This window comes from Hemitrygon akajei, unplaced genomic scaffold (assembly GCF_048418815.1).
Source record: "Hemitrygon akajei unplaced genomic scaffold, sHemAka1.3 Scf000070, whole genome shotgun sequence".
Classification (NCBI taxonomy): domain Eukaryota; kingdom Metazoa; phylum Chordata; class Chondrichthyes; order Myliobatiformes; family Dasyatidae; genus Hemitrygon; species Hemitrygon akajei.
Genome location: NW_027331956.1, coordinates 496,987 through 512,309, shown reverse-complemented (window position 1 = coordinate 512,309; position 15,323 = coordinate 496,987). Strand labels below are relative to the sequence as shown.

General features: G+C 45.3%; 1 protein-coding gene across 1 annotated transcript; it reads left to right on the top strand.

Moving 5' to 3' along the window:
* Positions 1-2,221: 2,221 nt before the first annotated feature.
* LOC140722131 (zinc-binding protein A33-like) lies at positions 2,222-10,845 on the top strand. Its single transcript, XM_073036928.1, has 5 exons — positions 2,222-2,324; positions 2,796-2,950; positions 3,643-3,738; positions 4,149-4,292; positions 10,831-10,845. The coding sequence occupies exons 1-5, from the start codon at positions 2,222-2,224 to the stop codon at positions 10,843-10,845; spliced, it is 513 nt and encodes a 170-aa protein (XP_072893029.1).
* Positions 10,846-15,323: the final 4,478 nt, after the last annotated feature.

The window sequence follows — 15,323 nt, the reverse complement described above, 5'->3', positions numbered from 1 at the left end:
TCACACAAAGCTTCTTGCATGTGTGCGGAGCCTTTCACGCTTGCTACCGCCACGGCCCTGGGAATTGGACACCACGCAAGACCAAAGAAATTATAATGAAACAAGAAAAAAACTAGCTAAACTGCAACCCCAAGTACGCATTTGTGGAAAGAAGAAGGTGGTAAATCACAACGTACAACCCAGAGAAGCATTTTCCTGCGGACATACTTAGAAAAAGTATAGAATAATAACCATAACAGAAGCAGGCAGTGAAAAATCAGCCAGAGTGCTGAAGGTAACAAACTGTGCAAATGCAAATATGGAGAAACAGGATAAATAACAAGAGGATGAAATAACCGCAGCGGCAGCTGATGGATCTCCGGAGCACTCACCGCTCCCCTGTGAAATCCGACAGGCTGAAGGCCAAGGGAGAACAAGGCGCAAAAGTAAACTCGTGATTGAGAAAAGAAGAAACAGGAGTAGGCGTTGCCATTCGGCCCGTTGCGCTGTTCTGCCCCTCACTCAGAACATGGCTGATCTTTGACCTCAACGCCACTTTCCTTCAAAGTTCCCATCCATTATCGCCGAGCCCCTAAATATGTCCGTTTAATTTAGAAAACTTGTGGAGAAAACTCCAAATATTAACCACACTGTGTTGGGGAAATTTCTCCTCATCTCAGTCCAGCTGAGGTGATCTCGGATTTTGAGTCTGTGATCCCTGGTTCCACTGCCCAGCCAGGAAAAACATGATTCCTGCCCCTACCCTGTAAATACCCTGTGAGACTGTGTTTGTCTCAATCAGGAAGCTTCTCCATGTGAACCTTGTGTTAATGAAATTGGTGACAGTTCTTTCAGACTAGCAGCTTTGACCACAAGAACACCAGACAGTGGTCAGCACGGAATGTCCTGCAGTTACTGCAGGAGAAGGACTGGATGGACACAGTGGAGTGGTTCCCTGATCAGACAGTCCAGGCCATCTGACAGAATGCCTCATCACCAGGTCTCACCAGCTGCCGGCGAGAGGGTCCCTCCCAGTCTGGTCTTTGCTGCATGCCCGGAGATCACTCCCACAGCGCGCTGCCCCGAGATTACTGCAGTGGAGACGAGACGGTCCCAGTCTGGTCCTTGCTGCATGCCCGGAGATCACTCCCACCTCGCGCTGCCCCGAGATTACTGCAGTGGAGACGAGACGGTCCCTCCCAGTCTGATCCTTGCTGCATGCCCGGAGATCACTCCCACAGCGCGCTGCCCCGAGATTACTGCAGTGGAGACGAGGGGGCCCCTCCCAGTCTGATCCTTGCTGCATGCCCGGAGATCACTCCCACAGCGCGCTTCCCCGAGATTACTGTCGTGGAGACGAGACGGTCACTCGCCTCTTTGCGGACTTTGGGCTGGCGAAGATCTGTGGAGAAAGATGCAAGAGCCTGTGCCACAGCAGCTGCGTGACAGAAGGCTCACTGATCCTCGGGCTGTTCCCAGGACGCGCAGGAAAACGGACAGCGAGTGCTGCTGGAATATCATCAACTCGGGGAAAGACGCTAGAAACTTGTTGGCCTGCCATCACATCGAGATGTCCGGAGAGCAGCGGTTGCCAACCTGGGGTCCACGGTTGCTGGTACTGGTCTTTGGCAAAGAAAATGTTTGGGAACCCCTGTCATACAGGAATGCTGCCGACTGGCACATTCCAGACTACAGGGACACCATTGGAACTACAGGGATCCTCTACACTAGACAGGGAGTGGCCGGGTTGGCTGGGGAAGCCCACCCCAGGGGGACATATGGCTTCTCCTTTCAGAGGAGGATTTCAATCGTCTTCCAGGGGAAGGTCCTTCCGACCGCAGGGATGAGGCCTTTGGAGATTCAGCTGACGTTTTTGTCGCTCTAGGTTTTTACGGGATGGTTTGCCAGCCATATGGCCATCCTTCCTCCGCTCGTAGCCGGGCTGATTTATCCCTCTGTGTAGTAGCCTGCGCCGTGTGAGCATTTATACCTGTGCGCAGGTGTGTCTGCGTCGCTCTGCAATTCACAGCCAAAACGCTAGTTGGCGCTGGAGCTTCTAATGGCGACTGAGCACATCATGTTGGATTTGGCGCTAATAAATGTTGAACAAGGGTTAATTTTAGTGACATTACTGCAACGCAGAAAAGAGAGAAGACGTAGGAGGAGATGGTACGTACGACCATTGAACGGATTGAGGCAGAAGGAGGGTGAATTTTCTGTGCTTGTTCGGCCACTGAGAGACATGGACGAGGACATGCATTTCAAGTATTTTCGGATGTCTGGAGCAAGATTTGACGATTTGGTTCATCGTCCCCAACCATTTATTTCACATCAGTATAAGGATAGTATGCCTATAGACAGGAGGAAATGCGATGTTACCAAGCGGACCAATCACAGTTGTTGCGGTCTGCGTTGCCGCGACGCGCAGTTACATGAAACAGCAGCAGAATGTTCATTCCCTGAGTCTGCAGCGCGCGTAGTGGACAATCGCGGTTCTGCAGGGGATCAGCAGCTCCCCGAAAGTGAAAGCATTCTGAATCAGGAAGTGCTGGGAGTTAACATGGCTTCGAACGGACAGGCCGAGAGTTTGAGCGAGGAGGCAATTTGTTCCATTTGCCTGGATTTCTTCATCGATCCGGTTATTCTGGAGTGTGGACACAACTTCTGTCGCTCTTGTATCACACGGTATTGGGAAAGGGAGCAGAGAAACTCCTGCCCGGAATGTAGAGAGGTGTTTGCTGACCGCACCCTCAGGGTGAATCGGGCCTTAGCAAATCTTGCAGAAAAAGCTCGAAATCTAAACCTGAATCCGAAAGGGAAGGAAAGTAAACGTCACTGCGAGGAACATGAGGAAGAACTGAAGCTGTTTTGTGAAACGGACAAGACACTCATCTGTGTGATCTGTGCAGCTGCGCAGGAACACAGAGAGCACCGCTTCAAGCCGATTAAAGAAGCTGTTAAACTCTACAAGGTAAAAACTAACGTTAATTAAATACTTAACACATTTCCTTTGCCCTACATACCTTCACACGAGCCTCCATAACCAACACATTATTCTTTCCAACTTCCGCCATTTTCAACGGGATTCCAGCATCTTATCCGTCCCATAGCCCACCTCCGCACCCCGAACACTCCGCTCTCTATTCGGATCGCGGTCCACGTGCTGTATCGCCCTGATCCACTCGCTCCTCCCCACTGATCTCTCTCTTGGCACCGACACCTGCAAGCGGGACAAGTGCTACACCTGACTCCTAACCTCCTCCCTCGTCACCATTTAGGGCCGCAAACAGCACAGTTCCTCCCGTTTCTTCCATGGTCGATTGTCCTCTCGTATTACATTCCTTCTTTTCCAGCCAAATACCTCTTCCGCCTGTCCCCTCTCAGTTTCTCTCTTCATCACCCGCCCCCACGTTCCCCCTCACGTTGTCTCACCCGTCACCTGTCAGCTGGTTCTCATCCCCAACCTTTTTATTCTGGATTCTGTCCCATTCCTTCCCAGTCCGAATGAAGGGTCTCATCCCGAAACACCGACTGTTTATTTCCCCTGAATAGATGCGGCCTGACTCACTGAGTTCCTCCGGCATTTTGTGTGATAATCGGGTTTGATCACCGGTTTCTTTTGATGCATCTTTGTTTCTATTTGCTTCACTCTCTGACTTCCAGGATCAACTAAAATCTTCCTTAGACTCTCTCACAAAAAAGAAATCAGACTTCCAGGAAAAGGAGCAGCAACAGAAAGAGAAGATTTCCGGAGTTCGGGTGAGGCTTCCTGAGCGGAAGTTCTGATATTACTGTCGAGTTTTGCTCCATCTAATGCAGAATAGCAAAGTATCGCAGCTCCAGTGACCTGGGTTCGATCCTGATCTCTGGTGCTGTCTTTGTGGAGTTTGCATGCTCTCCCTGTGACCACGAGAGACTCGGACACATCCCAAGGACATGCTGGATGGACGGTTAATTACAATTAACCCTGTGAAGGTGGGGAGGGTGTGCGTGAATCAGATGGGATTTTATGGGTCAATAAGTGAGAATAGGTTTCAGGAAAACGTGAGGGAATGGTGTTGACGGGAATGCACTCAGAAGTAGCATGGACTCTAATAGACCGAACTTAACGACAAAAGGAAACAGAGCACAGCAATGCAGTATATTAATCTTCACCTTTCCTTCGACAGGAACAGTCACACAGCCTTCAGTCCCACGTCACATCCCAGTTTGCTGAACTGCGCCAGATTATCACTGAGAAAGAGCAGAGCTTACTCAGGGATCTCAGGGAAGAAGAGAAGAGGATTCTCAACCCAATGGAGAAAAATCTTCTAGCTCTTCAAGAGAATATAAGGATTATTCAGGAGGAAATCACTAGGTTAAAGGAACAGATGGATCAAAAAGACAGTGTGATGTTTCTCAAGGTGAGGAATTATATTTCAATTTGTTTCTGTCAAAGGGCACTGGGTTTCAGCACTTAAGTTACAGAGAAAGGTTGAACAAGTTAGGTCTCTATTCATTGGAGCGTAGAAGGTTGAGGCGGGATTTGATCGAGGTATTTAAAATGTTGAGAGGGATAGATAGAGTTGACGTGAATAGGCTGTTTCCATTGAGAGTAGGGGAGATTCAAACGAGAGGACATTATTTGAGAGTTAGGGGGCAAAAGTTTAAGGGAAACACGAGGGGGTATTTCTTTACTCAGAGAGTGATAGCTGTGTGGAATGAGCTTCCTGTAGAAGTAGTAGAGGCCAGTTCAGTTGTGTCATTTAAGGTAAAATTGGATAGGTATATGGATAGGAAAGGAGTGGAGGGTTATGGGCTGAGTGCGGGTAGGTGGGACTAGGTGAGATTAAGAGTTCGGCACGGACTAGGAGGGCCGGAATGGCCTGTTTCCGTGCTGTGATTGTTATATGGTTATATGGTTATATGGCACTAAATGAACAGTGGTATATTTGAGATAAACACAGCACAGCGGCCAATTCTAACAAATCAATTGCCTCTGCTGGCGACCTCACACAAGTTGTTATACCTGCATGATGCGCCCTCCCATCACTCCAATAATGACATTTCAAAATGTCCAAGATACGCTTTCAGTCCTTCATTAGCAAAATACAATCTTGAAGCGATGAAACTTCAGGATAATTCATTGTAAGGTAAGCTGCAACACAGCGGTCAAGAGCAGAATGACATCCGCCCGTCCCCAGCTCAAAATTGCCCAGAACAAAGTACAGATACGTAACTTTTTCCCTTCGCTTTTACCACGTCCCCAATCACGTGACGAATTACCATAATAAACACGTAACACGGGATACAATGCAGACGGAAAACAGACGTGTTGCTCCTACACACAGCATTTACAAATGGCAGTAAACTGTTTCTCACCAGACAATTGATGCATCTATTCAGGGTTGTTGTTGTCCCATAATAATAAGATTATTAAGGGATTGGACACGCTGGAGGCAGGAAGCATGTTCCCACTGATGGGTGAGTCCTGAACTAGAGGCCACAGTTTAAGAATAAAGGGTAGGCCATTTAGAACAGTGATGCGGGAAAACTTTTTCACCCAGAGAGTGGTGGATATGTGGAATGCTCTGCCCCAGAAGGCAGTGGAGGCCAAGTCTCTGGATGCATTCAAGAGAGAGTTAGATAGAGCTCTTATAGATAGCGGGGTTAAGGGGTATGGGGAGAGGGCAGGAACGGGGTACTGATTGTGTATGATCAGCCATGATCACAGTGAATGGCGGTACTGGCTAGAAGGGCCGAATGGCCTACTCCTGTACCTATTGTCTATTATCCCAAAACTGGACTTCCACAACTTCTGTACATCCCAGTAGAGAATGCAAATCTCCCTGAAATTATTTACTCCGATCGTAACACAGAGCTGCTGACTGTTTCCTTAATTATCGCATTAATTATCCTCTAAAACTCCCATGAACACCCACACATCAGACTTACCCTCCATATCCGGTTTCCATCAGATGGGAATCTTCCACTGTCTCTTTATTTTTTGGATATATTTCACATGGGATTATATCCCATTCTCTATCATAAACAGGCCATTCGGTCCATCTTCTATCAGTTTCCCTGCTTCACAATCCTCCTGCCCCCTACTCACCGCACCCAGCAACAGTGCCCCGAACTCCCTGGTCCCTCATGTGTTTATCCAGCCTCCCCATTACAGTCAGCCTCTGCTGATCCATTTCAGCCACTCCTGTGGCACTGAGTTCCACATTCTCCTCACTAAATTTCTAGTAGAATTTATTAAAATCCATCTGGAATTTCGTCTACCCACAAGTCTCCCCATAAATAGAGGTACTTTCGCCACCCGCACACAATCAAATACATCACTGATCTTAAATTCCTCCATCCTATCACACTGACGACATATCCAGATGATAATGCACAGCTTGTCCTGTCTTCTCTGTAAGTTTCATCCTCTCAGTAATGGTCTGACATTCAGAAACTTTCCCTGTAATTTACCCCGTAGTTTTATTCAATATTCAGGAGGTATAGGCAGGAAAGAAAAGGAGGTGGGGTCGCATTGCTGGTTAGAGAGGAGATTAACGCAATAGAAAGGAAGGACATTAGCCTGGAGGATGTGGAATCGATATTGGTAGAGCTGCATAACACTACGGGGCAGAAAACGCTGGTGGGAGTTGTGTACAGGCTACCTAACAGCAGTAGTGAGGTTGGGGATGGCATTAAACAGGAAATTAAAAATGCGTGCAATAAAGGAACAGTAGTTATAATGGGTGACTTCAATCTACAAACCCCATTTCCAGAAAAGTTGGGATATTTTCCAAAATGCAATGAAAACAAAAATCTGTGATATGTTAATTCACGTGAACCTTTATTTAACTGACAAAAGTACAAAGAAAACATTTTCAATAGTTTTACTGGCAAACTTAATTGTATTTTGTAAATATATACAAATTTAGAATTTGATGGCTGCAACACACTCAAAAAGAGTTGGGACAGAGGCATTTTTACCATTGTGTTACATCACCTTTCCTTTTAATAACACATTTTAATCGTTTTGGAACTGAGGATACTAATTGTAGTAGATTTGCACCTGAAAATTTTGTCCATTCTTGCTTGATATAAGACTTCAGCTGCTCAACAGTCCGTGGTGTCCGTTGTCTGATTCTCCTCATCATGATGCGCCATACCTTTTCAGTAGGAGATAGATCTGTACTGGCAGCAGGCACTCTGTGTCTACAAAGCTACGCTGTTGTAGCCCATGCAGAATGTGGTCTGGCATTGTCCTGCTGAAATAAGCATGGACGTCCCGGGAACAGATGTCGCCTTGATGGCAACATATGCCTCTCTAAAATCCTAATATACGCCGCAGAGTCAATGGTACCTTCACATACATGCAACTCACTCAGCTGTGGGCACTGATGCACCCCCATACCATCACAGATGCTGGCTTTTGCTGATAACAATCAGGATGGTCATTTTCATTTTTGGCACAGAGAGCTCGACACCCGTTTTTTCCAAAAACTAGCTGAAATGTGGACTCATCTGACCACAGCACATGGTTCTACAGTCTTTCGATCCATCTGAGATGAGCTCGGGACCAGAGAACTCGCCGGCGTTTCTGCATAGAGTTGATGTATTGCTTCCTCCTTGCGTAATACAGTTTCAAGTTGCATTTCTGGATGCAGCGATGGACTATGTTAAATGACAATGGTTTTCCGAAGTACTCCCGAGCCCAGGTGGCTATAATTGTTACAGTAGCATGACAGTTTCTTAGGCAGTGCCGCCTGACGGCTCGAAGATCACGCACATTCAACAGTGGTTTCCGACCTTGCCCTTTACGCACTGAGATGTCTCTGAATTCTCCGATTCTTTTCACAATATTATGTACTGTAGATGTTGAAAGACCTAAATTCTCTGTAATCTTGCATTGGGAGATGTTCCTTTTGAACTGACTAACAATTCTCTCACGAATTTTGGCACAAAAGGGGTGAGCCACGACCCATTCTTGCTTGCAAAGACTGAGCCTTTGAATTACGCTACTTTTATACCCAGTCATGATACCTCACCTGCTACCAATTATCCTGCTTAATGTGAAGTCTTCCAAACCGGTGTTACTTGAATATTCTGTGCACTTTTCAATCTTATTTTAACTCTGTCCCAACTTTTGTTGAGTGTATTGCAGCCATCAAATTATAAATTTGTGCATAATTACAAAATACAAATAAGTTGGTCAGTAAAACTATTGAGAATCTTTTCTTTGTACTTTTGTCAGTTAAAGAAGGGTTCACGTGAATTAACATATCATAGATTTTTGTTTTTATTGCATTTTGGAAAATATCCCAACTTTTTTGGAAATGGGGTTTGTACATATAGATTGGGTGAACCAAATTGGTAAGGGTGCTGAGGAAGAGGATTTCTTGGAATGTATGCGGGATGGTTTTCTGAACCAACATGACGAGGAACCAACTAGAGAGCAGGCCATTCTAGATTGGGTGTTGAGCAATGAGGAAGAGTTAGTTAGCAATCTTGTCGTGCGAAGCCCCTTGGGTAAGAGTGACCATAATATGGTGGAATTCTTCATTAAGATGGAGAGTGGCATAGTTAATTCAGAAACAAAGGTTCTGAATTTAAAGAAGGGTAACTTTGAAGGTATGAGATGTGAATTAGCTAAGATAGACTGGCAAATGATACTTAAAGGGTTGACGGTCGATATGCAATGGCAAGCATTTAAAAATCGCATGGATGAACTACAACAATTGTTCATCCCAGTTTGGCAAAAGAAAAAACCACGGAAGGTAGTGCACCCGTGGCTGACAAGGGAAATTAGGGATAGTATCAAGTCCAAAGAAGAAACATATAAATTAGCAAAAAAAAAAAGCAGCACACCTGAGGACTGGGAGAAATTCAGGGACCAGCAGAGGAGGACAAAGGGCTTAATTAGGAATTAGGAAAGGGAAAAAAGATTATGAGAGAAAGCTGGCAGGGAACATAAAAGCTGACTGTAAAAGCTTTTATAGATACGCGAAAAGAAAAAGATTGGACAAGACAAATGTAGGTCCTTTACAGTCAGAAACAGGTGAATTGATCATAGGGAACAAAGACATTGCAGACCAATTGATTAACTACTTTGGTTCTGTCTTCACTAAGGAGGACATAAATAATCTTCCGGAAATAGTAAGGGACCGTGGGTTTAGTGAGATGGAGGAACTGAGGGAAATACATGTTAGTAGGGAAGTGGTGTTAGGTAAATTGAAGGGATTAAAGGCAGATAAATCCCCAGGGCCAGACGGTCTGCATCCCAGAGTGCTTAAGGAAGTAGCCCAAGAAATAGTGGATGCATTGGTGATAATTTTTCAAAACTCCTTAGATTCTGGATTAGTTCCTGAGGATTGGAGGATGGCTAATGTAACCCTACTTTTTAAAAAAAGGAGAGAGAGAGAAACCGTAGAATTATGGGGAAAATGCTAGAGTCGTTTATCAAAGATGTGATAACAGCACATTTGGAAAGAGGTGAAATCATCGTACAAAGTCAGCATGGATTTGTGCAAGGAAAATCATGTCTGACGGATCTTATAGAATTTTTTGAAGATATAACTAGTGAGTGGATAGGGTAGAGCCAGTGGATGTGGTATATTTGGATTTTCAAAAGGCTTTTGACAAGGTCCCACACAGGAGATTAGTGTGCAAACTTAAAGCACACGATTTTGGGGGTATGGTATTGATGCGGATAGAGAATTGGTTGGCAGACAGGAAGCAAAGAGTGGGAGTAAACAGGACCTTTAGTGACTAGCGGGGTACAGCAAGGTTCAGTGCTGGGACCCCAGTTGTTTACAATATATATTAATGATTTAGACGAGGGAATTAAATGCAACATATCCAAGTTTGCAGATGACACGAAGCTGGGCGCCGGTGTTAGCTGTGAGGAGGATGCTAAGAGGATGCAGGGTGACTTGGATAGTTTAGGTGAGTGGGCAAATTTATGGCAGATGCAATTTAATGTGGATGAATGTGAGGTTATCCACTTTGGTTGCAAGAACAGGAAAACAGATCATTATCTGAACGGTGGCCGATTAGGAAAAGGGGAGATGCAACGGGACCTAGGTGTCAATGTACACCAGTCATTGAAGGTGGGCATGCAGGTACAGCAGGCGGTGAGAAAGGTAAATGGTATGTTGGCATTCATAGCAAAAGGATTTGAGTACAGGAGCAGGGAGATTCTACTGCAGTTGTACAAGGCCTTGATGAGACCGCACCCTAGAGTATTATGTGCAGTTGTGGTCCCCTAATCTGAGGAAATACATTCTTGCCACAGAGGGAGTACAGAGAAGGTTCACCAGATTGATTCCTGGGATGGCAGGACTTTCATATGAGGAAAGACTGGATCGACTAGGCTTATACTCACTGGAATTTAGAAGATTGAGGGAGGATCTTATTGAAACGTATAACATTCTAAAGGGATTGGACAAGCTTGGTGCAGGAAGATTGTTTCCGATGTTAAGGAAGTCCAGAACGACGGGTCACAGTTTAAGGATAAAGGGAAAGCCTTTTAGGACCAAGATGAGGAAAAACTTCTTCACACAGAGTGTTGAACCCGTGGAATTCTCTGCCACAGGAAACAGTTGAGGCCGGTTCATTGGCCATATTTAAGAGGAAGTTAGATATGGCCCTTGTGGCTAAAGGGATCTGGGGGTATGGAGAGAAAGCAGGTACAGGGTTCTGAGTTGGATGATCAGCCATGATCATACTGAATGGCGGTGCAGGCTCGAAGGGCCAAATGGCCTACTCCTGCACATATTTTCTATGTTTCTATGTTTCTGTGTTGTCCGTGTGTGTGAGTGACTGTGGGAGTGGGAATTTTCAGCAACTTGTAATAATTTGGATGAAATTCAGGAAGTCCAAGTCTAAACAGATTTGTGTTTTATTTATTTCAGGAGGAAGCTCGTCGGAACAGGAGGTAGGTCAGGCTCTTTACTGAAACCGTGAATGGATTTGTAAAATAGTTCAGAATAGCAATTTATAACCAGCAGTTTAATATTTACAGGATTAATGACGATTTCCAGGAATTGCCCGTGACAGATGGGACCCTACCGGTTGAAAAATTCGATCACCCCTATTTGTTGAACACAGTGCTGAGAGGAACGCGTGATGCTATTAATCGAGGTAAAACTTATAAAGATTCATTTCTCCTTGTTTATGAAGCTCAATTTAGTTCCAATTTGAGGCAAAGATTGTCTGTAATACTGGGCTGAAGGGGTACTGAAGTATATTTCACATCAACACCACCGACTGGGAGGCATCACTGTCACATGGTCAGCTGGAGATGTCAGACCCCTGAACACACCAGCACAGGGTCACAATACAACCAATACACGGGACTGGCAGATGAACCATTGTGTCCTGATCCCAGGAACACTACACTAACACACCAGGACATGAGTTTGGATCTACCAGAGGAGCTGGGAATTTAATACTGATGATAATATTGTAGGGAATAAAAGCAGGTATCGGTGTGGTGACAGGGATTGTCAGGAAAATACACAAGTCCTTCATGTGCGCTGTGTGTGCAGAGTCTAAATGACACAGGTCTTCACCCTCCCGGATCAGCATCTCTCACTGTTGTAGAGGCAGAAGAGGGGAGTGGTCGTGATCGGGGACTGAATTGTCAGGGGAACAGACAGGAAAATCTATTGATGTGAACGGGACACCCGAATGGTATGTTGCCTCCTGGGTGCCAGGGTCAGGAATGCCTCGAATTGTGTCTGCAGCATTTTAGAAAGAAAGGGAAAAGAGCCAGATATTTTGGTAAATTTTGTGACAATGACATTGGAAGTAAAAGCAAAGAGGTCCTGAAAATAGAATTTGGAGAGCTTGGTAGAAAGTTCAGAAGCCGTATCTCCAGGGTTGTAATTTCTGGATTGCTGCCTGTGCCACGTGCTGGTGAGGGTAGAAACAGGATAATTTGGCAGATAAACATGGCTGAGAAGATGGTGCAGGGGACAGGGATTCAGGTTCTCGGATCAATGAGATCTCTTCCGGAGGAGGAATGACCTGTTCGAAAGCGATGGGTTGCACCTGGACCCGAGGGAGAACAATATTCTCACAGAGAGGTTTGATAGAGCTGTTGGGGAGGGTTTAAACTAATTTGGTGGGGTGAGGGGTTGGAAGTGGAGTGAAGCGATAGAACTGATGGTAAAATGCAAAGATAGCGTGCAGTCAGACTGTCAGATATGGCGGACAGATGAGAGGAGAAAATTGCAGCCAGCAAGGTGAGTATCAGTGCATTAGAGACGCAGAATTAAAAAGGGTAGCAGATACAGTACACAAAGTCTTATATCTCAATGCATGGAGTATGAGAAGTAAGGTGGATGATTTTGTTGCACTATTACAGATTGTCAGGTATGATGTTGTGGCCATCACGGAATCGTGGCTGAAGTATGTTTGGTGTTGAGATCTGAATGTCCAAGGTTACACAATGTATCGGTGGTATAGAAAGGTCGGGTGAGGGGGTGGCGTGGCTCTGCTGGAAAATCAGCAGCAAGATGTGACATAGGATTGGAAGACGCTGAATCTTGTGGATTGAGGTAAGGAACTGCAAAAGTAAAAATGACACTGACAGCAATCATATACAGGCCTCCCAACAGTCAGTGGGTTGAGGCTCACAGATTACAACTGGAAATAGAAAAGGCTGATGAAACGGACAATGTTATGATAATCATGGGAGATTTCAACATGCAGGTCAATTGGGAAAATCAGGTTGGTAAATGATCTCAAGAGAGTGAGTTTGTTGAATGCAATGCGATGGCTTTCTAGAGCAGTTTGTCGTTGAGCCGACTCGGGGAACAGCTCTACCTGATTGGGTGTTATGTATTGAACCATAGGTGAGTAGTTAAAAGAAACCTTAGGAAGCAGTGCTCACAACATGACTGAGTTCAACTTGAGATCTGATAAGGAGAAAGTGTTGTCTGACATTGTAGTATTTCAGAGAAGTAAACGAAATTACAGTGGTCTGACAGAGGAGTTGGCGAAAGCAAATTGGAAGGAGATGCTGGCAGGGATGAGAGCAGAGCAGAAATGGTGTCAGTTTCTGGGAAAATGAGAAAGGTGAAGGATAGATGTACTCCAAAAATAAATAAATACTAAAATGGCAAAATAGTAAAACCGTGGCTGACAAGGGAAGACAAGTTATTGTAAAGGCAAAAGAGAGGGCATACAACTAAACAAAAATTAGTAGGAAGACAAAGGATTGGGAAGCTTTTAAATATCTACAGAGAGGAACTAAAAGGATGATTGGGTGGGAAAAATAAACAAGAAATTGATTTGAAATGAATTGACTTTATTACTTACATCCTTCATATACATGAGGATTAAAAATCTTTACGTTATGTCTCCGTCTGAATGTGCAATGTACAATTTATAGTAATTTATGATGAATTATATGTATAACATGCTAATCAATACAACATAGAAATTCAGTTTGGTCCACATGAGTTAATCAGTCTGCTGGCCTGGTTGAAGAAGCTGTCCCGGAGCCTGTTGCTCCTGGCTTTTCTGCTGCGGTACCGTATCCCGGATGGTAGCAACTGGTACAGATTGTGGTTGGGGTGACTCTGGTCTCCAATGATCCTTCAGGCCCCTTTTACACACCTGTCTTTGTAAAACAAGTTAGCAAACAACATCAAATTGTTTTTCAAATATTGTAAAAAAATAAAACAGAGATGAGAGTGGATATAGGGCCGCTAGAAAATGAGGCCGGATAAATAATAACGCAGGATAAAGAGATGGCAGATAAACCAAATATTTTGCATCAGTCGTCACCGTGGAAGACACTAGCACTGTGCCCGGTGTTGAAGAGTGCGAGGGGAGAGAAGTGAGTGCAGTTACTGTTACAAGGGAGAAGGTGCTCAAAAAGCTGAAAGACCTAAAGGTACATAAGTCACCAGGACCAGATGAACTGCACCTTAGTGTTCTGAAAGAGGTCGCAGTAGAAATTATGGAGGCATTTGAAATGATCTTTCAAAAATCACTGGACCCTGGCATGGTGCCAGAGGACTGGAAAATGGCAAATGTCACTTAACTCTTTAAGTAAGGAGGAAGGCAACAGAAAGGAAATTATTGACCAGTTAGCCTCAGCTCTGTGGTTGGGAAGAAATTGGAGTCAATTATTAAGTATGAGGCCATGGAATACTTGGTGACACTGGACAAAATAGGACAAGTCAGCATGGCTTCGTTAAGGGAATATCCTGCCTGACAAACCTGTTGGGATTCCTTGATGAGATTACAAGCAGGATCGATAAAGGGGATGCAGTGGATGTTGTATATTTGGAATCTCGGAAGGCCTTTGACAAGGTGCCACACATGAAGGTGGTAACCAGGTTAAGAGGCCATGGTATTACAGAAAAGTTACAGGCATGGTTAGAACATTGGCTGATTGGTAGGAAACAGCGAATGAGAGTAAAGGGATCCTTTTCTGGTTGGCTGCCAGTGACTCGTGTTCCACAGGGTTCAGTGCTAGGACACCTTCATTTTATGCTGGAAATCAAGATTTAGCTGATGGAATAGACCATAAGATATAGGTGCAGCAGTAGGGCATTCGGCCCATCGAGTCTGCTCCACCATTCAGTCATGGGCAGATCCAATTCTTCAGTCATCGCCACTCCCCTGCTTTCACCCCAGACCCTTTGATGCCCTGGCTAATCAATAACCTGATCAAGGATGGGGGAACAGCAGGGCACATTAGCTAACGGTTTAAAAAGTTCGTGTGTTTGGCGAATTCCTGTAGAATTAGGTAGCATGTCTGCAGGGTTAGTGCTTTGTTCAGGGTGTCAGATGTGGGAATCCTGGGAGACCTCCAGCCTCCCTGATAGCCACATCTGCACCAGGTGAACCGAGATTCAGCTCCTCGGAGACGTGTTAGGGATCTGGAGCTGCAGCTTGATGACCGACTGCTTATTAGAGAAAATGAAGAGGTGATAGACAGGAGCTACAGGGGTCTAGGCTACAGGGGTCATCCCTAGGCTACAGGGGTCAGAATGCTGTGTGACTGTCAGGAGAGGCAGGGAAATGCCCGGATAGGTGAGAGCACCCCTGTGGCTGCCCCCCTCAGCAACAAATATATCGTTTCGGATGCTGTTGAGGGGGTTGACCTGACATGGGACGGCCACGGTGACCGGGTCTCTGGCACTGAGCCTGGCGCTGTTGTGCAGGAGGGAAGGAGGGAGAAGAGGAATGCGGTAGTCAGAGAGGATTCCATAGTCAGGGGAACAGACAGGAGATTCTGTGAGCCTGATAGAGATTCCCGCATGGTGTGCTGCCTCCCAGCTGCCAGGGTACGGGTTACACCTGAACCCAAAGGGAATCAATATCATAGCGGGAATGTTTAATAG

Bases quoted from the DNA above. Each gene is read 5' to 3' on its own strand.
- LOC140722131 (XM_073036928.1), top strand. From the start codon at position 2,222: ATGGACGAGGACATGCATTTCAAGTATTTTCGGATGTCTGGAGCAAGA. The intron at 2,951-3,642 runs GTAAAAACTAAC...TCTGACTTCCAG, and splicing joins AAGCTGTTAAACTCTACAAG to GATCAACTAAAATCTTCCTT. The intron at 3,739-4,148 runs GTGAGGCTTCCT...TTCCTTCGACAG, and splicing joins AGAAGATTTCCGGAGTTCGG to GAACAGTCACACAGCCTTCA.